The sequence below is a fragment of the Rhipicephalus microplus genome, chromosome 5 (assembly GCF_043290135.1).
Source record: "Rhipicephalus microplus isolate Deutch F79 chromosome 5, USDA_Rmic, whole genome shotgun sequence".
NCBI lineage: Eukaryota > Metazoa > Arthropoda > Arachnida > Ixodida > Ixodidae > Rhipicephalus > Rhipicephalus microplus.
Genome location: NC_134704.1, coordinates 44,460,895 through 44,487,824, shown reverse-complemented (window position 1 = coordinate 44,487,824; position 26,930 = coordinate 44,460,895). Strand labels below are relative to the sequence as shown.

Below are 26,930 nucleotides of genomic sequence, written 5' to 3'. Positions count from 1 at the left end.
GGAATGGAGGCAGCAAACATGGTTCCACGCTTCCAAGTAAGGTACACAAATTTGGCCTATCGCCACTTCGCTGAAATGACGAACTACAGCACGTTTCTTAACATTTGTGGAAGTTAAAACAAAAACTACACTCTGGAACAACCAACGCCATTCCTAGCCTTCCGGTACATTTCCTTTAGCAAGGAACCTGCTAAACAAAAGCAATAAACGCATAAAAGAAACTTGGATGCACGTTCTGGAAACTTTTATAGTAAAACAAACTCAAGAAATGTTTGAAGTAAAAAAGAAAACAGCCATCTTCACATAGAGGTGTGTTCTTAGCAAGTATGTAACGGTAAATCTAAAGAACCTACGTACCTAACACAAGAAAGAACTAGAAATAGCACTTTCGGTAATGCAGAAGAAAAAAAAAACATCTCGCGGCAAGAAGAAAAGCAACACAACAAGAGGAGTATTTAACCACCCTTTTTTTAGCTTTGAACTTCCACAAACCCCGCCCCTACCCACATTTGATAGAACAAATAAATTAGGAAATGATCTGCACACACCACATGCAGCAAGACAAGCAGTGTGCTCGCAGTTTGCCGAGAAATGATAAAAACAAACCACAAAAAGATGTATATGCATTTGGGAAAGTGTCCTTGGGAGGCTTCGAGAGTACACACGAATAACAAACAAAATAGAATGTACAGTAGATGAACATATGAATGGGGGGGGAGGGGGGAAGTGGGGTGCACATTTGTTCATTCCGACGATAACACACCACCAGTCATGTAACAGCAGCAGAGCAGGAGGATTGAAGAAACGGTGGGTCTCAATTCTTCTAAAAGTTCCCTAGGAGACGACAGCAGCAGTTGTCGCAAAACGGAGAGAGTCTCTTCTTCCCCATGTTCAATCGAGGGGTCCGGCCGCCTCGCGTCAAGGTAGGGGCGAGAAGTGTCAGGGGGGCGAATGTTGCCTCAAGAGTGTGCACGAGCACGAAGAGATAGTAACGGGAGTCCCATTTTGGCCGCTTGCTGGACGAGTCACGTCATGTACCTCATGAGTGCCCGCAGTGCATAGAGAAGTTCGGCTTGCATGCGTGCCTCCAGAATCATGATTGTTACGTGTACCTGGGGGAGAAAAAAAAAATGCATCATAAATATGGGTTCAGGCATCTACAATTTCGACTTAATCCCACTTTCGATCATGGAAACATAATGACCCAAAAGCTGTGAATTGCAGCATGAGCAGCATTGCACAAAGATAATGCAGCTGTGGTACATATTCTCGATTTTACATGCATCAACATCTGTGCATGGCCGGCTGCTTCATTGATCAAAAGAGCATCCGATGAGCCCTAGTTATTGTGAAGAAAGTTTCATTACACTATTTTTGTAGCCAAATTTAAAAGGTTAGTATAGACAGAAACTGTAAAAATATATTTTTTGGCAGTTTACAGCAAAAGCCAAGGAAAGCATACAACACATGGACTAGATTAAGTACTAAAACATTAGATTCACAAGCTTCTTCTAGTTGGCCTGTATGTTCATAGCTATTAGTAGGTTATTTGCTTGCTTAACTATCTGTGCTTGCCAGTTAAGTGAACAACAGCCATGAAAGTGCTCCCATTGGCTCTAACAGTAACACCATTAGCTGATGCTAGTTAATAGAACTTGCTTAGCATTTATAAAACTTTCTGCCTACTTTTCAAGATTTGCACGTTGAGCTACAAGGCGGACTCTTGCAAAAGGAAACACTTTCGGCCAATAATGTACCACTAGTCATGCCAGTGCAATAACTACGCACATTATTTCATTTATTTAGCAATGCTGCAGACCACTTCGTGGCCCATGTCGGAGGGGTTGCTCTCCAGAAAGGAAGCTGGAATAGATATTTACCTTTTCAGCGTACTTGAACTCCCTCATGACATTGTCGTAGTCCTCTTTGGTCATGCGATCTGGGTAGCAGCACACAGCCTTGATGTACTCTTTCAGGTCCCGGTCCAAGAGTTCATTAACCTCCCGGTAATCGTAGTCATCGTGCCTGATGCCATAGATGCACTGGATGTAGTTCCAGACTGCTCTCCGGAACATGGACGTGTCCACGTTTGTTTTACTCCCCATTCTAGACACATGAAGCAGACAAAGGGCTCAAGTCAGTAAAAGTAACTGCAGCCATATTTGAATAATGAGCTCGATATTTCATAAAGCAACGGGCACGCCCAAGCTTAAAATGTCTGAAAATTTAAGAGCACAGCTTGCGTTAACAGTTTGTACGAGTTTGTGGTTTGTGAATTTGGAAACTTGAACCAGTACATGAATATGTGCAACACATTAAATAACCCAGGCATGAAAGATGAGGTAACGAAGATTATTGGGCGTGGGATGTTCATTTCATAATAATTAGCCAGAATGATTGAGCATGCCCTAACCAAATGATTACTAATATACCCCTTTTCCGTTAGCACGAATTATTACAAATCTTTTGAAAGCAAAGCACCTCACATACATTTTCTCCTGCAATAATGTTGATCATCCCTGTACAGCGATGCTGAATAATGACAAGCACTAGATACTCACGTGTAGTATGTAAGGTTGTAGGCCACCTTGAACTTCTCGTTGAGGAGCTCCCCGACGTCGTTGTATAGCCGGTTTACGAGGGAGTAGCCATGATCTTCCCAGGAGTAATCCTGTATCCGGAATGTTGGAATTTCCGAGACTCCCCGCCGAGAAAAGTCTTGGTAGCCAAAGTCAGGGTCCGTGATGAACTGAGACAAGTCACTCTTGGGGACACTGCGCCGAGCTGCCAAAAGCTCGCCACCGTTGCATTCCGTGTTGAAGCAGCGAGCCCTCTCCTCCAACGTTAACTCATTGTAGCGTTTTTCAGAGATGTTCTTCATCCTCTGCATGATGGTCTCTACAGTGGTATGCCCATTCTGCAAAAGGAACAAAAAATGCTGCGTTCAGGTCATTCGTATTTTTGGCATTACAGCCTAAGTACGAGTGATTCGTATGACTTTATATTTAGTGCCAAGCTGGGGTCCTCCAACCAAAATTCTTGTGCAAGACTTCACTAAAGCGCCGAACTCATAATATCCATAATGGTTAATGTTTTCTACAATTCTGACTACGGCCGCGATTGCTCAAGGACTGACTGACCACTTATTAGAGCCATTAGTGATCGAATTGCACAGCTAAATCACTCACGAGTCCTACATTACTAGTGAACCAATATTGTCAAGACTGCAGGTTCGTTAATCATTGTTCAGGGTGTTGTTCTTGTGATGTAATCCACGCACTGTGCCTTGGATGCCCCAGCATTTTTCTCTGGTGTCATGCTCAAAAAGTTTTGCATTCAAGCCCATGCAGTGGTCACAAGTATTCTCTTAATAGAAGAAAGCTGAGATTAAACCGCTGCACCCCGCAATGCCCAATAAGTGCCCCATGTTCCGTCAGTTAAGTGATTACATCAGCTAACCCACTGAAATAGTTATCCAAACATCCAACTGTACAGAGCAAGTACGCACCTTCATAGCTGGCACTCCGGAATCTCCGTTGGCACTGTAGACTGCTGTTCCATTCGTCTCCTCCTCCATGTCAGTGTTGATGCCACAACCAAACACGAAACTGGACAGCGCATGGAAGTGGGCAAGGATCACGATGGCCTGCACTACCTCCGATAAGGACCAGTTGTTCTTCCCTTTGGTTAACTTCTGTAAAGTAATAAAAAAGCACGCACCATGAAGCACAGACACAAATGCACAAGCCTCATGCGAATGCGTGTCATATTTCTGGAGCCTCAACTGCAAGTCTCTGCAGAAAAATGTCCGTTGACTGCACAAGTGTGTCAAAAGGAGTTAGAACTGTCGAGCATGAATTAGCCGCTGCGAATATATACGACTGTTCTTTTTCGAGGGTGCCAAATGTGATAAAGGCCTTTAATGCTCCTTTTAAGAGTTCCTTAGCACGACTCAACCAGAGCACCATTGCAAGGGCAACGAAAAACGAGCAAAAATTAAGTTAAACCCCCTGGATTCTACGTTCCAAGCACCTATCACATTTTATGCGATTCTCTCGTGTTCACATCCAATATGTTCATCTAAATGTTTTAGCCAGGCAAGCAACTGCAGTAAACATGTGCGTACCTCTATGTGCTCCTTTGTTATCAGCCAAGGGCGATGAGCAAGGATCTTGTTGATCTCGTCTAGGTCCCTCAACTTCTTCGGAATGCAGTCCAGGCCCTGGAGCCATAATTTGTCCCCCGCAACATCTGGAGACAGGAATGCTTCCCGCTGCATGTTCACCAGGTAGGTGCAGTTGTGCCTTGCTGCTGCCTGCAATGCACAGATTAAAAGAATTTTGTCATTGTTGGAGCGATGTGTGCTAGCTATAACGGCTGAGCATCCTACCACCAGCCCACTACAAAGTGTTAAAGGCGAGCGAGACGTCTAGACAGTGCTTGCGCAACATATGACTGGCACTCCATGAGACAATAGCCAAGATACAGCTTGCAATTTTTTATAATGTTTATCACTTATCTAATAATTAGCATATATTTACATCCCCCAGGTTCAGTGCGCCATGTTATTGTTTTCACCCCTTTGAGATTCTTAATATGGGGCCGTAAAAGCCAGAAGCATTAATGGCTGAAGATGCACCTTCCTAGTCACTTCTGACACATGCACTACTGCATGGTCGTGCAATACCATAGGTGGGTTCAGGAGACAGTGCTTACCATGATAGCAATGTAATGTCTTTGGTCGTATGGGAGTGGCCCATCACTCTTCAGGATGAAGTTTTGTGTCTTGAGAAACGGACCTTGGTAGGCCGAGTGGTAGCCCATGAGTAGGTCCAGGTGGCTGCTTTGGCAAAGCGCGTCGATAAACAGCACTTGAGTCTGCAAAAAGAAAAGGTACACGTCAGTTGGGCGGTGATGTCACGAAAACTACTCGTGCAGGTCATAAACGCTAAATGCGTACCCAAAATCAAGAGGGTTAGTTCAATTAGGCAGCACTCCTAGAAGCAATTTTTTTAGTTTCCTTAATTTGGGCACGGTAATTACGGTGGGCGCGTAGCGGAACAAGAGGCAGCTATTATAATCAGCATTACACTAATGTATTTCAGCAAGTTGCGGAAATGCGGTACGTAAAACACAGTACGACATTACGGTACCACTACTCCTCCCTCACTCGTGCTTTGGCCGCTCCTCGTTCCACCCGAACACTACGAAACCTTTTTCAAACATTACTGCGGTGCTGGGCTCCTTGTTGTTGAGTGTCAGCCTATGCATTGTTGACGAGGAACATGTCGTTCGGGGACTGATGGTCACTGACACTAGAAGCGCCCTCTGCATAACGAGCTAGAAAAGAGCGCTGCGGAACGCCTTGCCGTATTTACGTACCACATTTCTGTAACTTGTCCCACATAACGCTTTTGGCTACACTTTCATGCACTAATAACAGGCTGACGAAAATAAGACTGAAAAAGAAACAGCATCGCAATGAAACTTCGCGCTGTCTTGATGAAGGCGCTCTTTCGAAAGTTGCCGGCGGTCGCAGATTGAGTAGAAACATCTGGTGGTACACCAAGCAGTAGTCTTCAAACATCTCAATAACGACGATGAATTGCTATGCAACAATACAAGACGTTTTTTTTTTCCTTCTCTTTCCTAGTTTTAAACGTGAGCCAATACTCAAAGTGGACCGGACTGGGTTTGCGCAACCACGTGTACTGTTGTAATGAAGCCATGGGACGACGGAAAAGTAGAGCTAGTTTGCGCCCGTATCTCTGCATTGCAAGCTTAAGTTGATCCAGATCGATAAAGGGGAACACGTGGTTGCTAATATTTTATACATCATGTTTCGCAGTTCTCCGGGCACAAAATTCCGAAGCATCTTACAAAACGTGGTTACCGTAAACAACAAAAACTGCACGGTGTACATGTCACCAATAAGTGCATTAAAGAGAAGTTTAAAAAGCTAGGGTTTAGGTGTGGACACAAGCTGACGCAAGAATTTTATGCGCCTCGACAACGCTGGAACTGCTCGGTATTTCACGGCTCAACCTTCCGCACCACGAAGCAGACGATATTGCGAATGAGCAAGGATCTTGTTGCAGACGAAACCATCGCAGAATCGCAGACGAAACCATCGGAAAGCGCATGTGCCAGAAGGCTAAAAAAAAACCATTAAAGAAGAAGAAAAAAAATGACGTCGACGTTTATTAAAGGTCATAACGCATTTGTAACTTTTCCACGGTGCGGAAACTAAATGTATATTTGTGAACTTTCGGCTTAGAATCTCAAAGCTGATCAAAATCGGAACATGGAAGGGGGGAAGGCCATTGAGAGCGACTACTGAGTGCTTCACACGAATGACTCATCCAGCCGGCACTTAGCATTAAGACGGCATTTCAGTAGAATTGTTCACCATTCTCAACAGTGACTTATCGCTACACCGTCTGCTCATAAGACGGAACATAAGAAAAAAAAAACGCCATAAGCAAGCCAACAATTTAGGCCAATGTCACTGGCACTGCTCAAAAAGAAACGAAAAGAAAATAGTTTGACATTTGCAGCAAATTTCTCGATGAGCCAGCTCGAAAAACGCTACGCGAACGAAGTATGCCTCGAAAAATGAGCGACCGGCGAAAACAAAGAACTTCTCACAGCGTGTAAAAAGGAACGCCTGGTTAAATGTACTGATGTGCGGTGTTCAGACTTGCAAAAAAATTTGTTTTATTCAGAGACGCCGGCAATCATGACAAGTCACATGTCAAGACACGTCGGATTTCAAAAGGCAAGGCAAACCATTCTGCGGGCGAGAAAAAAAAAATCCGCGGAAAAAAAAAATGAGAAATGCCGGTCAGCTTCGCCATGCGAGAGGCCTTCCTCCGAGCGACGTGACACATGACGGAAAATGAACAATTTAACAGTGGGATACGAATCACGACGGGCGCAGCGGCTATCCATGCAAGTTTCCGACACGCTTACAAGAAGAAAAAAAATTGAATAGACGCCGACTGTGTCTGCAAACGCGAAACACTGAGCGCGGAAAAAATAGGAAGAAAAAATATTGAAGCTGAGGGAACACATAGGGAACATCGCTTGTTTGATTATAGTGCACCAGTTCTGACAAAAATTGGAAGTAATTGAGGTGGACAAAAAAAATAAGTCTTTCCGCCGGTGGGATAAAGTTTCAGATCACAAGAACGGAAGGGATAACTTTTCGTACACTTTAATTCCTTTCAATTAAAGTCAAGACAATATAGTCTAAGAAGCTACGAATATTGTTCCCTATACTTTCGTTAGCTAAACTGTCTTGTTTTCATCATTTCGGTGTAACAAAGAAACAGGTCCCTGGAACAAATCCCTTTTAAATGAAACTAAGTACTACGCGTATAAGGTGGGTGGGGTAGGGCGAAATGAAAGCTTGCACGTAGAATGTGAAGCGAGCACTCCCGCAGCAGTGAGAAAAAAAAATAGTATCCAAAAAAAAAAAGCGAACCGTCCCATCCGGGCGTAATGCGGCGCAACGGGGCAGAAGCCGCGACAGGCGCGCCGCCGCAGCGGCCAATGGTGGGACGACAGCCGCTGTTGCTATGGCTGGCGCCACGCACAGGCCTGGCGAGAGAAACCTGAATTCAAAAGGCCGGCCGCACAATAGAGCCGGCAGACCTAACGCACAAGGGCCGGCGTGAGCTAAACAGCAAAAAAGCAAGACTTGCGAAAGATTTAATGACGATAAAGCGAGAATCCGGGCACTACCACCGGTCCGTGCCACCTCAGATTTTTGCCGATGATAGAGACACCGGAAGGAGAAAAAAAAATCCGCAAATGCGTCCTTTCAAGCGCAAAGAACAAAAGCAGCGCCTCGGCATTGCGATGTCAGGGCGTCCCTTTACGGTTTTCTTTCTCTACCCTAGTTTTAATTTTTTGTTTTGTTTTGTTTTCTGACGTACTACAGAAACAAGACTTCGCCGGGTATGAGACTACTACTATCACATAAAGCTTGAAAGAAACTTCGCCGCTGCCGGCGGCGTACGCTTAGACTAGGCTGGCAACCTCTGCACGGCGTTTCGTCAGCACGGACAGAGAGCATCCTCCGAACCGGTCGAAATAAACCTGCCCGAAACTTTCAGGGACTTGCTTCCTTGCTCGGTTCCTCAGAGGGTGAATATCACGGCCGAACTTCACCGAGGCCCAATTGTGACAAGCCCGCTTCCTCCAATACGTCCCGGGCACTGTGCCCATTACCGTTGTCGTAGCACGGCCCGGCCAGTCGCGATGCCGGCTGACGCATGAAAGACGGACGCCACACGTAGAGAAGAAAGAAACGAGCGGAAATTAGCCGATTGCGAGCTCAAAAACGCGTAGATTGGTAGGAAAATATGCGACAAAACCTACGTAAAAGAGGATCGCGTTGATGCCGACGCCAGCCAGCCACCGACAAAGCCCGGAGCGGCACACCCCCTACAGACAATGGAGTCCTGAAGTAGACGATTTTGGAAAAAAGCAACGACAGAACGAAAGTTCTTGGCTAGCGCGTCAAACTCTGTCAGTGCGGGGTATCGAGTTGGATTGTGAGTGGATTACGATTACGCAAAGCCCGATCTGTTGGTTGCTCAGCGCAGACAACAGACAAAGAAGCCGGCCGGCTTGGCCTCCTTCCCGGCGAGCAGCGACGCGGCCCAAAGAAAACCGGGTACTCACGTTTCTTATTCCCATTTGGCCCATGGTATGATTTGAAGTATCGTGCAGTGGACTGTTGTTGCGGCAGGGCAGAATCATGAGCCCCCGGGAAAGATCCACGCAAAGCGTTGGTGTTGATCCTACGGAGGGTCTTCTTGCCGGGACGCAACCGCACGACTAGAAGAACGACGCGCCGCACTTTTACCCTGTGTCACCACGCACTCATTCACACATGCACCGCTGTCGCTTCGAGATCATGCGTCCGTCATCCTAAGAGCAAATCCTACGGCAGAGCAAGCCGAGACGCACGCACTCACACACGCATACGAGCTACCACCTAGGCTGTCATTCTCAATAATGAACGAAGGCTCCCTATCAGCTGGACTTGTAAACAGCTGAAAATCAGGAGATGCCCGGCCGACCAATGGGCGGCCGCTAGGTGAGAGAAACAGCGGCGACGCTGGCGCCCCCTGGCCCTCGTTGCTATAGCGACGCGTTGGGAGAGCAGCTTGTGCTACGTCCTCCTTTTGAGCGGAGCGGCAGCAAGCAGATAATGAGTGCGAAGTACTTGCGAAGTGGTTCACTGTGTAGGCAATTGCAACGAGGAGCAGGTGTGTGATTCGCTTTCATGAGCTAGCGAAATAAGCATAGCCATTATATCTTTTAATTGGGAACGAAGCCACATTTGTTGCGCTTAATGTCCCTACTCGGCTAACTGAGCAAACGGTGCAACTTATGGCGCTAGTCTCGTGACACTTTACATTAAGGTTTTGCAAGCGCGTTGAAGCACTGTGAGAGCAGTTTGTTGCATGCCTTGCCGATGCTTTTTACGCTAATCGAAGTGCCTCACTCCTTTAATGCAAACGCGTTGTTGCCGCTCCGTACAGGAAAGCACGCCGATCTTGCATCAGGCAACGGAAAATTCCAGCTGGTAGCGGCGGCGCTGCGGTCGTTCTGGCATCGCAGAACAGCCTTGCGCTGTCTTCGCCTCAGTCGCTTCCGCACAGGTGTGCTGTGCGGGTGGAGGTGTGGAGATCGTAGGTCGATCTCGCTCGTAGCCAGGTCACTCGCAACCACAGGATTACCGGACTCCGCCGCGCTCTCTTTGCGCCGGCAGCGGCTGACGGCGTTATCTGGCTTGTGTCCTTGTTTTGCCGTCTCTGAGGCGCCCCCTTCTCGCTCCTTATCCTTCGTGGAGGTTTCTTTATTCGTTGGCTGGGAGTCAAGGCCCGAAAACACCGTCTCTTTTTAGAGATTACTGCTAAGATTTGTAATGCCCGCGAATGCTACTTTTCTTTTCCCCTCTCCCTCGGCGCAGTGGAAAATGAGCTCAACGTCGCTTCCTGCAACGTGTGATGCTCGATCTGAAGAGATCTCCCATCTTCGGGGGCCATGTGTGGTTGCGTGCTTTTGACAGGAGGCTGCCAGGGGGGCTTCGTGTCTCTGAATAATTAGCGGAGCTTGCTCCACGTGTTCATTTGTATAACAGAACCTTTCAAGCCGCTCTTGGTGAGGTGTTGCAGTCAGAAACACAGCATCGCAATACTCTTCTAAGCTCAATTTGAAACTTCGTAGGATAACTGACAAGTTAAACGCATTCTACATCTTTCTCGCGCGCACCGAAACTTTCTCCTTTCTGGTTCCTTATCATCACGACAGCATTTGGAGTAGCAGCGATATACTACTATTCGCGACGGGAACTCGTCACCATCTAGAACAATGAACCAACAAGCATCTCATTGTTGTAAGTGCTACAGATAGGAAAATTTTGTCTGCCACCGATACTCTGCGGACACTTTAGAAACTAATAAGTCACCGCATATGCATTCACGTCACTAAGCGCACGTCACACCCAAAAAAATAACACGTCCTGAATGCCCAAACGACAGCGAGGCACGCTGTGTGTTTAGAAAAAGTTAACGATTTAGAGTACCTGGTACTCTATGGCAGAGCAAAAAGCCGTCCCTTGGGCCCCCTACATATGGCCCGAGGAAACCCCAAAACTTGCTAAAACCCAGAACATTACGCCCAGCGAGACGTTGTAACTTTTCAGTTTTTGTTTTCCGGTGAATTCAGTTAAAGTCGAACTTCTGAGGCTGGCGTACACTAATACTGAAGACTTTGGCTCATTGCTCTAGGATTACAACCCACCAGCTTACAACTATTATGAGGACAAGAAAGAAAAGCACGGACTTGCGCCTAATCTACACCAATTTCATCGGAAGCACATTTTTTCTCGCACATATAGAGAAGTCCGCCGTGGTGTCGTAGCGACTACGGTACTCGGCCCGCACTTTTGATCCCGGTCGCATTTCGATGGAGGTAGAAAGAACACCAGACGGTCGAAATATCTGGAGCTTTCCAATGCAGCGTGCCTCATAATCATATATGGACGTAACCATGATCATTTGGCACGTAAAACCCAACATATACAGCCAACCCACCCCCATTGTTGTGCAAACGCGTTAACCTAGCGACATGCACTATGGTGTGGTTGACAGGCTACGTATGTACTTAAGTATTCGGTTCTGATAAATTTATTTTTTTGTTCAGCGCAGTGGCGAGTTCTTTTACACCATCGTCGCGAGATTGTGCTCTGGTGGGTTGCAGTGGGATAGTAAGCTTTCTCTATTCGGGCAACGGCTTTGGAACTAAAGTCATCTATGGTGGCCGCTGCCAGCGACGCTCCGGCCGAACAAAGGAGCTCCCCGCTATCGTTCGCGTACTTTCGCCAGCCTCTCTCTCTCTCATTGGGCAGAGAGGGAGGGCGGTCGAAATGCGAGGCTGGATCAGAGTCGAAGGAAGATGTTCGTGAAGAGGAGGAGAGGCGTGCCGGAGAGGAGAAGGGCGCGGTGGTGCGGGAGCCGGCGCACTACGTGACCGCCGATCGGAGCCCGGTCACCTTCGCTGTTTTTGCTGCGCTCGGCGGGCGAGAAGGCCATGGTCTTAACTATAATACCTCCCGCTACCCTTCTCTCCCTCTTTCTTTTTCCTCCGTCCTTTTTTTTTTCCTTCTCTTTGTAACCCTCGCCAATGTGGTTCTTTATACAGTCTCCTGCACACTTAACGTGAACGAGAGCTTCTCGTCTGGCGCCTGCGCACTCGGCACTGCCCGTAACGCTCGCTTAGCTAGGTGCTTGCTCGGTCTGATTTATTGCGACTGGCTGGTTGGTAGTTGCTAACCACTGGTTCACTAGTCATGGTGCTCGACCCGAAGGCCGCGGGATGGAATCCCAGCTGGATTTTTAAGGTGGCGAAAACGTTTGAGGCCCGTGCACATAGATTAGGTGCACGCTGAAGAACCCGACGTGGTCAAAATTAGCGGAGCCCCTCCACTTCAGCGTTCCTCGTGACAAAGCCGTTGTTTCAGGACAAAGGCCCATAATCACAAACGCCCCTCGACTCGAAACTCCACCTCCGGAAATCCTTGAGGACTGTTCCGCGATGCGATTTCTGCAACGCGAAAAGACTCAAGGATCCCTTGAGGTCGTATTTCGAAATAAGGAGCGTTTGTGAGTATGGGCCAAAGAAACTTAACAATGATTACTAGTCTATCATTGGTTATACATGAAACGTTCTATCATCGTTGCAGTGGCATGCCCGGTCTGTCATATATCCTACTGTTTCGGATGAGTATGTACTGGTTGAGTAAAGCGGAGCATTGCTCTTCTACGATGTCATCGGGTATACGTATTGTTAAGTCGTTTTTTTTTTTTTTTGCAAAGGTGAAAACACGATAAGAAAGCTTGATTGTGCACCGTGAACTAAACGTACGTTTTTGTAAGCGAAACACTAGTGAAATAACAAAATTCGACACGCAATAGGTTATCATGCGGAAGCCGATCGCCAGTAGCGTATAACTATAATCTCGTCCTTCCAGCAGATTATTTTTCTTTGTTTATCTCTCGCACGCTCATTGTTCATTGTACCTCGTCCGCGATGTATAGTCACACGGTTGTCGAGGCACAACGACCCCCTTTCGAGATGAAATATCTCGGCTGATCAGCAGCCGTTCTGAGAGCAGCATGATGTCTGCACTTAAAAAGAAAAAAAAGCACTTTGTGGCATTGTTGACGCGCATCAAGAGAACGATGTTTGAAACAACAAAATGCTGCCAATGAACTGCGCGTTATTACGACAACGGCGTGCCCTTGTACAGTGGTAATGACACCAACGTTCTACGCTCGCTTGAGTCACTCAAGTGGACGAGTAGCATATGTAATAAAAAAAGCAAGAAAGAAAGATAGCATCCCGCTACCATGTTATCAATTATGCACTGATGACGATACGTACTTACGACTGCTTGTGCACATCTCGGTTGAACTACAATGTTAATCGCACTGTACATGGCGCCTGGTATTGACGGGCGACCACCGGAATCGAACCCGTGACCTTTAGGTCACCATCCGAGCGCCATAACCACTGTACGTTCGCGACGGACACGTTGAAGGAAGAGAAAGAGATGAAGACTGTGTGACGTCTAGTTTCACGGTCCTGTGTGATGTGGAGCGGCATCTCTGGACGCCCTGCAGAACTACAGCCAAAGCTGTTTTATTCATCGGCTATCTTGCAACTTATGGAGTAATGGCTGTTGAAATGGCGTTTTTCAATGGCCAGCTACTGACGCAGTGTTGTGATCGAGTTTACACCACTTCGCGCAGTGGAGTGGGAAAAAGCTCAGCCTTGCAGGAACAACACGGGGACGGCTATACTCAAGCTGCGAGCGCTATACGTTCGAATTTTTATAGAAGCATTTTAAACATTTCTTTGATATTTTATCGTTATACGGTGAATTGAATATAATAAACAAGCACACGTCCGTGACAGCATTCACTGTGCACGATTGAATGATTTCGCACTCTTCTTGTCACTGTAAGACTTTTCTTCATCCTTCCATCTGACAGAACAACTGCGAGCAGTTTTGCTTACAAAACTGTGCATCAGAGAATTAAACCATAGCGCATCGTGCAACGTTAATTATGTATTACCACTTACGCAGCATCAGCACAAAAGTTTCTTCTCTTTTACTTTTTTGCCGAGTTAATTAAGACCCCTCGCTGAAGGGAATGAAACCCCTCAGGCCACCAACTCTCAGCCCGTCCGGGTTAGATGAATTCTGAAACATTCACCCCTCCTTCACACCCCATCTTCCAAGCGCCACACACACAAGCGAGCACACAGTCGGCAAAGCTCGGGCGCATGATGCAAGCGTGATGCATCGTTTCAAGCAGCCGCAACGACAACATGCCCACCGGAGCTCTAACCCGCGCCTCTTTCTGGTTCCGACAGCGCTGCCCTCTCTTCTTACTCTCTCCCCTACTCTCCGTTGTCCTCTCTTTCCGCGATTTAATTTTGCCGCACTGTGCCAACATATCTGCACATATCTCTCCAGCCCGTCCCTGCCAATCCTACTTCTCTCTCTCTCTCTCTCTCTCTCCAACCGTTTTTCGTCCTCCGTTCCTGTCCACCTCCTCTCTCGCGTTCTCCCCCTGCCAGCTCATGCAGCGCGAACTCCGGGCGAGGCACTCTCACTCTTTTCCTCCAACGCTTCTCCTCTGGCTTCCACCTCGCGCGAAAACCGCACGCTCGGACAGAAAAGAGCTCGGCTGTGACGTGCGCGGGCGCGCTGTTACGTCAGAAACACGCCTCTGTGCCCGCCCCTGTTCGACCGCTCCGCGTCCGGAGTTCGTTGGGGGATACCGGAGACTGCAACGCGACGATCGGAGCCGCCGAAGCTGAGCTGGCAAGACGGGCCTTCCGCTTGCGTTGCAGCAGCCGTCGTAGACGCCGCTGACTCCGTATGGGGTGTGTGCAGTGGCAGCCGTCCGCCGCGACGGGATTCTCCGACGTAAGGAAAAAAAAGAGAAAAAAAGAAGATTGGTGGCAACTATGACGCGAGCGACTGCGGGAGCTGAAAAGCAGGTATTTGGTGGTTGAGATTATGGGCGGTTAGACGCGTGGATTTACCCTTACTCGGTCGTTCGGACTTCGTATGGCTCAGCGGCGCGAAATTTGAACAGCGGAGCTGTGTACGCCGGCCGTCCGTGGTAAGACGTGAAAAGACTCTCGTCGTCACGAACCGGCACGCGATATATCCGACCTCTTCATCTTCTGCTTCGCTACCAGAAAAGGTGCAGCGATTTGTCCGGCGTAGGATAGATTGCGCATAATCGGTAGGTAGAGACAGAAGGAAACAGATTGAGGCGGCATTCGAACCTGCGTGCTTACCACGCGAAGGAGAGCATGGTGGGTACGCGCACGAGCACACGGGTACGTTCATATATAAAAGGAGAAAAAAAAAGAATTATGGCTACGGGCCCCTGAAATGACTGTTTAGTAAAATTCTTAGAATTGTGACACGTCATAGTCACCACGACCTCTTCAGTTCACCGGTGCTATGACATATCGCGACGGGGTTATGCTATGGTATTATTTACACCCTATCTAAGGTTATACCTTAGCTAAATGAAAACTAAGAAACAAATGCCAGCTCCGAAACAGCGTTTGTTATGCATACGACAGCAAAATACCTATCGTATATGCTTAAAATATGCAGGTAGAATAACAGCCATCAATTTTACTGACACATCTGTGGAGCAAACAAAGAAAATCGTCGCGCCACTAAAGCTAATTTCTATCGAGAACCAATGAACGCTGTAAATCTCAAGAAGGCGACGTGTCTGCATAAGCGAAAAGATCCGTTCACAGCTGGGCTGACTGATGAGTAATTCGCGGAATTTGACGCACTTGCGATTGTCATAAACATTCTACCAGCATCTATCACTCTTGTTGACGTTAGGCCATTCAGTTCCTCAGGTAAAACAATAGAATCTCTACATCAGGATTATCAAACTCATCGACCGCAGACACGAAATGTTGCACCGCAGGGGCCGGACTACGTGTATTCGCCGTTCCTGAAGGGGAATCACCGCGGGGATTTCAGAAACTAAGATTGCGACAATAGGAACGATTAATGTCTGGACGCTTATTGCGGATATGGAGCTTTTGTTACGCATTGAGTTATGTTTCGCCGCATGGTGACCACATGGGGTTACTAACAAGCATACTGCACAGCAGTCATGATTGCGTAGCCCAACACTTATTAAGACAAAATAATAATAATTAATAAACTCACGCGGCCATATACATTCTCCTAGAAAGCCACTAAAAACCCTCATAGTCCTGAAACCAATGTGGTTTAACACTGCCACCATGATCGAAGCTTTCTGCACTGCCTCCATGTTCGGTTCACCATTGACCAAGCGATGGATGATGCCACGTGATGACGCCATCACGTGACATTGTGCTATGGGACCTCTGACGTCACGATGACGCCGTCACGGATGGATGAGTTATGGCGTATTCGGTTGGCCACTCTGGTCCTCTGGCTCAGAGTCGCCAGATGCAGAGGCAGCTCGCAATCGGAGCGTCAGAGGCAGCGTACCAACCGAATGCATCGGCGATCTCCGAGCACCCAGAGCAGCGCACCTGTAGCGCCACCGTGCAGCCAGCGCGAGAAACTGCCGGGTAAACAGTGCTGCGCCTGCGCCGTGCCAATCAGTTCAGTAAATATCACAGATATGCCTGACCTCTTATATTTTTTTCTCTCTCACACGCACATGTATGGATGTAGTGAAAGCTCTCTGAGATCAGCACACTAATCTGGCGGTCGTCCTCGTCATGAGCTGCTATCCTCAAGGCAAATCACGACGCTGCCTGCGAGCTGCTGTAGCGACCACCGGGCCATAGACGGTTAAATAGGAGGCTAAACAGTTCGACAGCAGCCATCTTAAAGTACAATAACGCATAGCATGCAAAATGAACTGCTTGACGCAGATGCAGCATACCAGGACTATGCAGGCCACTTGATTGTCGACTCGCTTGTCGTGGGTACTCGCGTTCAATCGCGGACGTCATTTATATCATCGAAAGATTAACGCTGCGGCGCTCTGACGCACATATATATAAGCAGCGCGGTTCATTAGCGCATGCCCGTGCGGTCGAGCATTACCTAAAGACTATAATTGGCCCAGCCACAGCACACGTAGATGTGTAGCAAATTTACAACGTTACTATAAGAGCCCGTGGCCCACGCTATAGATAGGCGACTGCAGGCAACATTAACCAGCACAGGAATAGTTGATATCAATTATAAGCGACAATTATAGCATACATTTCCCACTGCTAGTGATAACTATATCCGGCTGTTCACCGACCAGTGTTGATAGCGTCAGACGAGTAGATAGCTTACGTGCCACGACATCTGTGTCATGTCGTGGCGTTTTCGTTACGTCACGAATATTATGACGCCTCAGCAACGACGGTTATGACACTTTCATCTCCGCCAGAACGCGTCATCTATTACTGCGTATTATGCCTTAACGTATTGCTTGCATAAATCATGTCATTTATAACCAGCAATGTCGTAACACAGTCTTCACGTTTGAAGTGTACGTAACACACATAGCACACGTAGTCCGTAATGAGCGTAATAACACCCCCATTAGTTCTATACAAAGGCAGTAAGCGTGACGACCGCTGTGACGTGAAGACGACACCTAATCATTTGCGTCACATTACCGTTAATCCTTGTTCTTCACTCTGTTCACTACCGCCCGTGTCATGAACTCTCGTGTTTCACACGTTGACGAAGACGTGCGAAAGCACCTAGACGTATTCGGCTAGACAGATAGGGTCTAGCCTCCTATTAATTATTATACGGTCGTTACTGATTAAATTATTAATAAACTAAATAGTTACGATAAGTTTTATTGAATTATAAAGTAATGTTTACCCTAACAGGAGGTTCGGTAAAGTTTAAAAGGTCTGAAAAAGAGAAATGCGAGGGAGGCGCCACTGTCGCGAATTTCTAGAACCCACTTCGAATGACGTTAGGAGTCTTTTTTTTTTTTTCCAATACTTCAGTTCGGCCAAAGTCCGATTTTTGTTAGCATACTGAGTTATTAGGTTTGCATCAGTTCTTCATTTGATTGATTTGTGGGGTTTAGGGGGAATGAACAACAAGAGAGAAGGCAGGGAGATTGTGGTGTTTGACGTCCCAAAACCAGCATATGATTATGAGAGACGCCATAGTGGAGGGCTCCGGAAATTTCGACCACCTGGGGTTTTCTAACGTGCACTGTTGTGACCGGCGCTAGAGCTGACGAGGGAGCGGCGCTCTTTTAATCCTCAAACAAGTAGCCGACCGTCCGGCTGCCTATGCCCGCCAAGTATTGTCCCTGCTAGCCGGAGGGTGAGACGTCGTGTCGCCACGACGCCGTAAGCCGTTCGACAGAGGACAACAAAGACAGCGTCTTCCTTGGAAGAAACCGCGGCCGCCGCCACAAATTGCCCTGCTAATTGAGCGGACAGATCGGCGGACCGTTTGATGTCTGCTGTCCGGAGCTTGGGTCCCCTCGACCAGCGGCACACACATGACGAGGAAGAGCCCCGCTGGCGCCACCTTGGATTGTAGTGATCGCGGCTCAATATTGGACGTTCACGTGGACCGTGCATGCTCGTCCCCTTCGCCTGTTGTGTGTGTGTGATTGGTGTTCCACTCAAGGAAGAAGAGCCCGACAGGGCTTAAAACGACGCTTCAGAGTGCTGGACGTCGCTCTGAACCATGTAAAGGTTCAACCACCACACTCGTGGTTTGTGAAACTCCTAACCTCATGCTGTAAATAATTGTGCCGTAAACGTGTTTGTTTTTCGTATCCCCATCTTGTCAGCGTTCGTTTCCTCCACCTGAAGTTGACGCCACGCTACCACAAAAGACCGATTAGACCCCGGTCCGTAACAGCACCCAAATCTCAGCAAATTTCCGCCTCCATTGGAAATGCAGCCGCCGCAGCCGGGATTCGATCCCGCGACCTGCGGGTGAGCAGCCGAGTACCTTAGCCACTAGACCACCGCGTCGGGGCTTAGTTTTTCATTTGTATTACATCACAAGGAGCGTAACGTTCACTTTAGTCGACTTGCAAAAGTTCGGATGCACCAGAGCTGCCCAAATACGAAAGCACTATCTGTACTCTTATGTGCATCCAAATGACGTCACCTTTACGTAGCGGCGTTTACTGTGGCGCTCGTTTTCTTTCCTGGGAATAAAGCCGAAGGAATGGTGGCAGCACCTGCAATGTTTTTGTCAGCCTAAACTTATAAAGGCGTGAAAACAATCGACGGGGCCAGTTGGCACACCGCGAAAACGCGTAACACTCGGGCGAGTGACACAAATGACAAGAGGAAAGCTAGTGTCATCGCCAGTCCTGTCACCTCCTTGTCTTTCGTCTTTTCCGCAATATTATAACTTTGTTTCCCACGGGTGCTTTAGCTGTTTGAAGGTGTACCAACTAGCCGATTTCAACAACGTGGGGCAAGCTCCTTTTCAACATTCCGGCGATCGAACGACGTCGTGCGTAGGCGCCGTTACCTGCCGCGGTTGTGTATAGCTGTTACGGTATAGCTGTTACGGTGTAGCTGACTGCTGACCCAGATCATCGCGGGATGGAATCCCCGTTACGGCGGTCGCATTTCAATGAACGACGATGTGTTAGAGGCCACTTGTGCATGCTTAGACGTATAGGTGCACGTCAATGTGTCCCAGATGGTTTCTAGACTCCTCCCCTATGACGTCCCTCACAGTCGTATGGTGGTTTTGAGACGATACCCTGCAGATACTATTAGTGTAAGGGCCACCATTGTCGCATCCTGGCCAGCCATCGTCCAGTCGCTATCCGTGTTCGTATAAGTGTTTCTTTATATACGAGTCGCCCATCAGTAACCTCCGTCTTCTCGGTAACCTCATGCACACGTCTGACGCTCCTCGAAGAAGCATTTTTAGAGAGGGGCGTTATGACGCGCGCGCTTATAATGGCATACCCGATATTCGATACCCGATACAAAGCATCGTCGATCACGGCTGTTCTTTTCAACGTGCCCGAGTTCTTACTGATGACGTCACTCAGAGAATCGAAAACAAGACACTCCGTTCATTCCCAACATTGAACTTAAGCAAAGAAACACCTCGAGTGACGGTTATTTGGACTGTGTGCGCATGCAGGGACATTCGCATTCTTAATTGAGCTTGCCAATGACGCTCATTAGCGAGTGCATCGCACTTAGCAGAATCTCAAGTTTAGGAGAGAAACCATATTCCCGTAAAGCTCCATTCAGAATAGGATACTTAATCTATAAGATCAGCTCTCTCATTAAAAAAAAAGAGAGAAGGAGAGAGAAAAGGATGAACACAACTAACAAATATCCATTCTGAAGGCGCATACTTGAAAAGAAGGCTTCTAGAATTTTTGCTACACTGGATTTTAAGTGTGATATTTCAAGAATCATCTGTGTTTCAGGCTTCATTTGTGTTATGGTGTTACTGAATTCTCGATCACCGGCGAATGATTAACTGAGTCGATGTTGCAGTAATGCACTGCCATCGCGGGCTCACTAGTGTTCACCCTATGAAGTTTTTTTTATGAGTTTTACTTTTTTTTCATTGTGCTCGGTAGCTGCTGATTTAAGCTTATTCATACTTGACAAAACCACATTGTATATTATGCTCTGTTCTGATAACACTTGGGTATTACTACTCTTGCCGAAATCGCGAAAAAAAAAGGTATATAATAACATGAAGGATAAAGCCTGCCATTTCACCTGAAGAGGCTTCCAAAGCGTGATTGCTACGTTGTGTGGTTTCATTCGTTGTGCATCTGCTACGAACGGCAAAAGCATGGGAATCGAGATTGATTTGCGTTGCCTAACGAGGCATGCTGAGTAGGCATCATGCGTACCACGAAGACAACGTTGCAACAAGTTTTAAGCGCACCGCGATACTCCTGTTTTGTAAGCTTGAACATGTGTTTATGCAATGTTTGGGCTGCGATTTCAAAGTTAATATTCACTAAATATATGCACACCTGGGCCTTGTATGTTAGGTATACGCATATTCAAACGCCAGTGTCCTTCAGGCAGGTTTTTATTGAAAGACTCCGAAATCGTTCGCGTCAAAAGCCCCGCCGTGGTGGCCCAGTGGCTAAGGTACTCGGCTGCTGACCCGCAGGTCGCGGGTTCGAATCCCGGCTGCGGCGGCTGCATTTCCGATGGAGGCGGAAATGTTGTAGGCCCGTGTGCTCAGATTTGGGTGCACGTTAAAGAACTCCAGGTGGTCCAAATTTCCGGAGCCCTCTACTACGGCGTCTCTCATAATCATATGGTGGTTTTGGGACGTTAAACCCCACATATCAATCAATCGTTCGCGTCAAAACACGTGCCACTTGCAGCGCACGTGTGTGCAAGAGTCGCTTATAGATTTCACGCAGAAAGTGTGTCTATATTCTTGAGTAATCACAGACACTTTAACTTTGGAGAACAACTATATACTCGTGGGGTTCACAAGCCGCGAAAATGAATTGTTTCAGTAACGCAAGCGTTTTTTTACAGACACGTTAACAAAAGTTCCAACAAAGCAACAACGCCAAGAGCACGCGACGGCTGTCCTCAGCGCTTTGTTAAAGTAATCTATATACACCGCGCCATCACTTGCAGTGCCTTTTCCCCTTTAAGAGAGGCTTTTCACTTAGTCATACTTCTCATGCCTTTCCAGAGTTTTCCAAGAGCTGATATGAAGTCAGTCTGACATTTTCTGTGTCCACAGAATGCGTAATTTATGATTTTGAGTTTTCTTGTTTCATTCTTTTCTTTCTGGCCTTCTATAGAGATACTTAAATCAATGGAAACCCCCCATGCGACTTGCTCGGAGTACGCTCCAGCTTAGCAATCCATTGAAAGCGAGGGCATTCCCGAGTCGCAAACGAACTTCACGCTGAAGTTTCCTTTTCAAAGGACTGTATAATTTGTCCCGAGATCGACTTTTCCCGCCGACTGCTTTGGCACGCGTATACCTCGTTCCAAAGCTCGGATCGCCTCGAAACGTACACGGAACGAATTGATTTAGGAACTCGCGTGAAAGAAGACATCCTTCGATCAGCCGCATTCGAAAGCGAACTGTCCTCTTTTTGGTTGCTGTCTTTTTTTCTTTGATGCTGCAGAAATCGAAGCGCTCCCCAGAATGCGTGCGCATGTACAGGAACGGGAAATTCGCTCATTCGCCTAATGGAATGGTCTCCACGGATACGCCGGCGCATGTCGAGACATCAGTGAAATCCGGAGAAGCGGCCTTATTTATTTTTTTTTCGCCTCCTCTCTTCCCTTGTCGACTGAGTTTGAAAGGAGTGGCACCAAAAAATAACGTATCGAATGTAGCACAGCCCAAATCGAACTCCTGAAAGAAGAAATGAACGCACAGAAGCAAGCCAGCAAACAGGGCTCGCTGAAGAAGGACGGTTCCAGCATTGAATCGAACTTTCACATTCTGCCACGTGCGGCGGCGTCACGCTGATTTCTGCGGTGCATTCACTCAACAGCAGCGCGGCGTCGTGCTATATAGCGTTCGAGCGTGCGTACGTCAGCAGTTTTCGCAGAAACGTTGAACAATTAGGACATTGGATGGGATCATTGCCCATTCACCGTTGTTGCTGCTCTATTGAAAGCATGCGTATTAACAGACACAAGCCCTTGCAAATAGGATGCCGCCCCTTGTATAATAATAATAATAATAATAATAATAATAATAATAATAATAATAATAATAATAATAATAATAATAATAATATAGAAGTGGTGTCACTGTTCAAAGCCTACAATTGGATTAGCAGTAGTGTTCGACAAATTAAACATATCTAATGTACTCGCGAAAGATGTCCTTCGTATTTGAGTAGTCAAACTGCCGTATATTGTAAAACCAAAACACGAAGTTACCTTGTTACAAAGAATAAGGAAGTTTACCCATAGCTTCATGGTAATTGCGTCGGAAATTACATTCAGAAAAAGATGTTCGTTAGTAGTTGATGAGCCTGCAAAAGTGGAAAACACGTATGCATAATACCTAGAGAGCTCGTGGCACATTATTTTTTTCTTTCTTTTTTTAAACGAAAACTCTTAAGTAGACAGTATTGAAAAGTCGATTCTCGAACCACACACCATTTCAATGCAGCATTCACCTTTCATTTCTATTGGAAATCTCGTTCATTATTCGCTCGTCTTTACGAGCGAACAATTCGCATTGAGCGTCAAAAGCATATCGGCACCTTGCTGACAAACAAATAATAATAATACTAACAATACCCGGGGTTTTACGTCTGAAAAGCACGATATGATTATGAAAGACGCTTTAGTGGAGGGCTCCCGAATTTTGACCATCTGGCGTTCTTCAAGTCGCTCTGACATCGCACAGTACACGGGCCTCCGCCATTTCGCCTCCACCCAAACGCGACCGCCACAGCCGGAATCGAACCCGCGACCTTGGGGTCAGCAGCTGAGCACCGTGCAGAGCCACTTTTCCACTGAGGCGGACTGCTGGCTAGCATAGCTTATCCTTGACGATCCTCAGTGATTTCAAGGGGGACGCGCTTTTTGAGCCGAGTTCGCGACGGAACATCTTGAAAAGACGGGAAATGGTTTGGTTTCTTTCTGTGTGTCATCAGCTGCAACTTGCGTTAATGGGAGACACGTATGCCATTCTATCGCTCTGATGATGAGAACGTTTGGAGCGCCAGGATATCGCGGATCTACGCGAAAAGAAAAAAGATCGAAGGAAAAAAAACTATTGACTGATCCCACGTACAGTGGGAATCAATGATATGCGAAGCACGAATGAGAAATGTTGATATGTCACTTTAAAATGAGCACAACGATACGAGTTGGAGGTAAATGATGCCGTACGTGGCTTCAGTGTCATGATTATCATTTTGGATGTGTCGTTTACCTTCGTCATCTATTCACGTCACGTGATGCCAAATTTAGTACATGTAGAGCTAGCGAAACGGCCGCGAGCACGCTATGAGCGTGTTATGTTGTCATGTTCTCACATGACACGCGTGTCAGGATTATGATTCTTGCACCAGTCATATATTTCGTCATCCATTGACGTCACGTAAAACCTAATTTGGTATATGTGGAGCTAAAAAAAAAGTGGCCGCGAGTGCATCATGAAGGGCCTAATTATACTCCAATGTAGCGTTGACGCTCGCGCACGCTGAACGCAGCCACACTACATTAGCGAAACGCGAGCGCTCAATAGTCTGACGCCAGGCGCGACCAGCGTCCGATCGATCGACGCGGCCCGACGGCAACCGGCGCGAAATGTGGCATGCTGCATTTCGCGCCGATGCGTTACCCAGACAACACTGCGTCTCCCTCTTTTCGTGACGGATGGACGCTGGACGCGCTGAAACGAGCATGCGTCAAAGCAACGCAGTGCAGCGCTCGCCTGCGAGTATATGGCAGGACCGGGGCGGAGCTTGGCAACGCCGGCGTGACGCGACGACATGGACGCGGGCGAGCACGCGCACCGCGTCACGTCGAAATGTATTGGCGTCTTGACTGTGGCGTGTAGTTATGTTCCCACATGACACGCATCTAATAGTTATCATGTATGCACCAGTCACATACCTTCGTCATCCATTGGCGTCACATAATACCGAATTTGGCATATGTGAAGCTAGCGAAACAGCCGCGAGCGCATCAGCAGTGTGGCATGTAGTCATGTTGTTGCAGGACACGCATGTCATCATTATAATGTTTGGATGTGTCATTTACGTATGTCGTCTGTTCACGTCGCGTAATACCGAGTTTGGTACATGTGATGCTAGCGAAACGGCCGCGAGTGCATCGTGAGCGTGGCATGTAGTCATGTTACATGACATGCATGTCATGATTTTCAACTTAAGGGGTGTCGCTTGTGTTCGCCATGCAATCATGCCATACCATATCAGTTTTGCAACATGCCATGTGAACAAAACGATCACAACAGCTGCAGGACCATTAAATGTAAAACATGACATACATGTCATGGTTTTCATGTTATGACTACTCAAATATGTCCTTCATACAGTCATGTTATGCTTTACCAAGTTTGGTATCGATACCATTATCTATACGGCCAGGAGAGCCAAAAGTCGTAGGCGGTTAGTTAGATAGATAGATAGATAGATAGATAGATAGATAGATAGATAGATAGATAGATAGATAGATAGATAGATAGATAGATAGATAGATAGATAGATAGATAGATACGCTTAACGTCGCCGAAGTTCGCTAAGAAATGCTTCGCATCTTTAAAAAAATAGAGGGGTCCTAAGGAACTACTCACTGCCAGGTAACGCATTCCGAGGTACTGCCGTGCACTTACATGTACTGCATGCAACTCGTAACACAGCAGAAGGTGTATAACGTGTGTGTGTTTGAGCTTAGTGCGTGCTGAGATTTCTGATTATTTTTGGTACTTATGTTCATGTGACGCAGCATGTTGCTCGCAGGTGCAACTGTTATTTTTCTTATTATCTCTGTTGTCTCCAACTGTTTCTTATAACAAGCTTCCTTGTAAACCCAGCTACAGATTGTCTATTCAGACGCACGGAACACGCATGAAAAAAAAAATGTTATAAGAAATGCTATCACAAAGCAGTCGCTAAACAGACTTGAGGAGCACCTTTTTTTTTTTTTGCACTTTTGAAGAGTCAAATTGATGATGCGCTGTATTACGCTGCAATTCTGCGTTTTATGAGACGCTGCTGTGACATACATCAGTATCCGAGCACAACTTCTAAGGTAAACGACAAACAACTTTACACCGAATCGCAAAGTACGATTAAGTTTAACTCGCTCACACTGGTCCGAGCACAAAAGAAACTCAAAATTCACACGTCCAGCATGGATGAAAAATCTCTTGAAGTGCCGCGTCAATGAGCTGTGTTGTTGTTCAGGCACTTACCATTTGAGTATGATCGATCACATAGGCTGAATCACGAAACTAAGAGGTCAAACGTCTTTCCTTGCCGTATCTGCTCGCAGCTGCATCTGTAGCAGACGACGGGGCCGGCCTTTCCTAACGGCGAGGCGAGACAGACGAAAATGTTTTTTTATTTTTTCGTGTGTGCTTCTTTGGACATGCTGTTTTTTTTTTTTCCTTGTCTAAAACACACACACTGGTACGACACTCCTGTAGCTTCGTCCCAGAATTATTTCAATCAATTAAGGTGCGAAACTATCCATAGGCTCCGTGCATCGAAATCCGAACACGTCATTGGTTCCCTCCCGTAAGAAGTTAGCAGATTGTCGCGCCACCTTTCGATTGTAGCACCCACTATTAAACGCGCTGTTTGCGTTTTGTATTTTTATTCCCACGTGACGCGAACGTCAGCTAACTTCCGAAAAATTTGGTCAACTACTTGCCCGGATTTTTGAACACAGTTTTGCAACTCGTTAAGTTGAATAACTCTGGCTCCACCCGTGCTGACAACCGTTCTTATATTTGCGGTTATGAGTGCTAATGACCCTTTGGGTCAACGATCGCTGCTTTCTTGGTGTCGCACCTTGAAACAAAGCAGTCACAACACGAAGAAGACAGACGACAAATGAAGGCACACTAAGTGTTACTTCATTTTACCGTTTCTTCTTCGTGTGCATTGGTCACGTGGCACCTAGAGATTATTTCAAGATAGTGTACCGCGTGCCACATCCGTAAAGAGTAAGCAACGATGCATCGTGCACCACTTAATGTTCCTGCACAGCGAAAACTTCAGGGCACACTGGGGATCACCTTTCCATGCGTGCCAGCTTCGGGGGGTTAGTAAACACTACAACGCAACTGTTCCGACGCGTTACATCAGCCGGAACACGCACCACCGTCTATTTCAACTTACTTTTGCTCACAACTGCGGGGGTGTAACAATGGAAGCGGCTGACTGACTCACCCCTCCAAGTAAAGAAAAGATGTTGAAAATAAAGGTCGCTAGGAAGGAGAGCACATCGTTTGAGAAAAGAAAGCTCCTTACCTTCCCTCGAAACTGCCACGGCCAACGAAGGGAGACTGGAGGGCCATCCATGTTGAGGGTGAGTGCAGCGTTGTGGGGTCCCCCTTTGAAAGCCGGTGGCGAGGGGGGGGGGGCAGTGGTTTCTTGGGGGGGTGGCGGGTGTAGTTCGGGATGGCACCTGTGCACTCGGGACCTGTTTCGCTCGGAAGTCTTGTCGGGGCAAGTAATAACAAGTCTTGACGAGCGGTCCAGCCACAGATGAAAAAAACTCGCACAAGCGCACAAAAAAAAAAGAAAGTCAGGCGCGCCGAAACATATCCCGTTTGCACGAGGCGCCTTCACTGCACGTTGATGCAGCGGCTGTGACTCATCGCAGACAGCGGCGAA

At 47.1% G+C, this 26,930-nt stretch overlaps 1 protein-coding gene across 2 annotated transcripts; it reads right to left on the bottom strand.

The window, feature by feature from the left end:
* Positions 1-508: 508 nt before the first annotated feature.
* Sesn (Sestrin) lies at positions 509-26,630 on the bottom strand. Of its 2 annotated transcripts, none has more exons than XM_075895332.1 (7): positions 26,565-26,630; positions 4,717-4,878; positions 4,127-4,315; positions 3,509-3,694; positions 2,562-2,917; positions 1,881-2,106; positions 509-1,112 (listed from the first exon to the last, which is right to left on the bottom strand). In XM_075895332.1, exons 1-7 carry the CDS (start codon positions 26,613-26,615, stop codon positions 1,026-1,028), a joined length of 1,257 nt encoding a protein of 418 aa, XP_075751447.1. In that variant the 5' UTR covers positions 26,616-26,630; the 3' UTR covers positions 509-1,025. The 2 variants fall into 2 exon arrangements, with proteins under 2 accessions (XP_075751447.1, XP_037281535.1); XM_037425638.2 differs by lacking the exon at positions 26,565-26,630 and adding an exon at positions 8,692-9,042.
* Between the last annotated feature and the right edge of the window lie 300 nt (positions 26,631-26,930).

Bases quoted from the DNA above. Each gene is read 5' to 3' on its own strand.
- Sesn (XM_037425638.2), bottom strand. From the start codon at position 8,769: ATGATTCTGCCCTGCCGCAACAACAGTCCACTGCACGATACTTCAAAT. The intron at 2,107-2,561 runs GTGAGTATCTAG...TCATGTGTCTAG, and splicing joins TACAACCTTACATACTACAC to AATGGGGAGTAAAACAAACG. The intron at 1,113-1,880 runs GTAAATATCTAT...TTTCTCCCCCAG, and splicing joins AGTTCAAGTACGCTGAAAAG to GTACACGTAACAATCATGAT.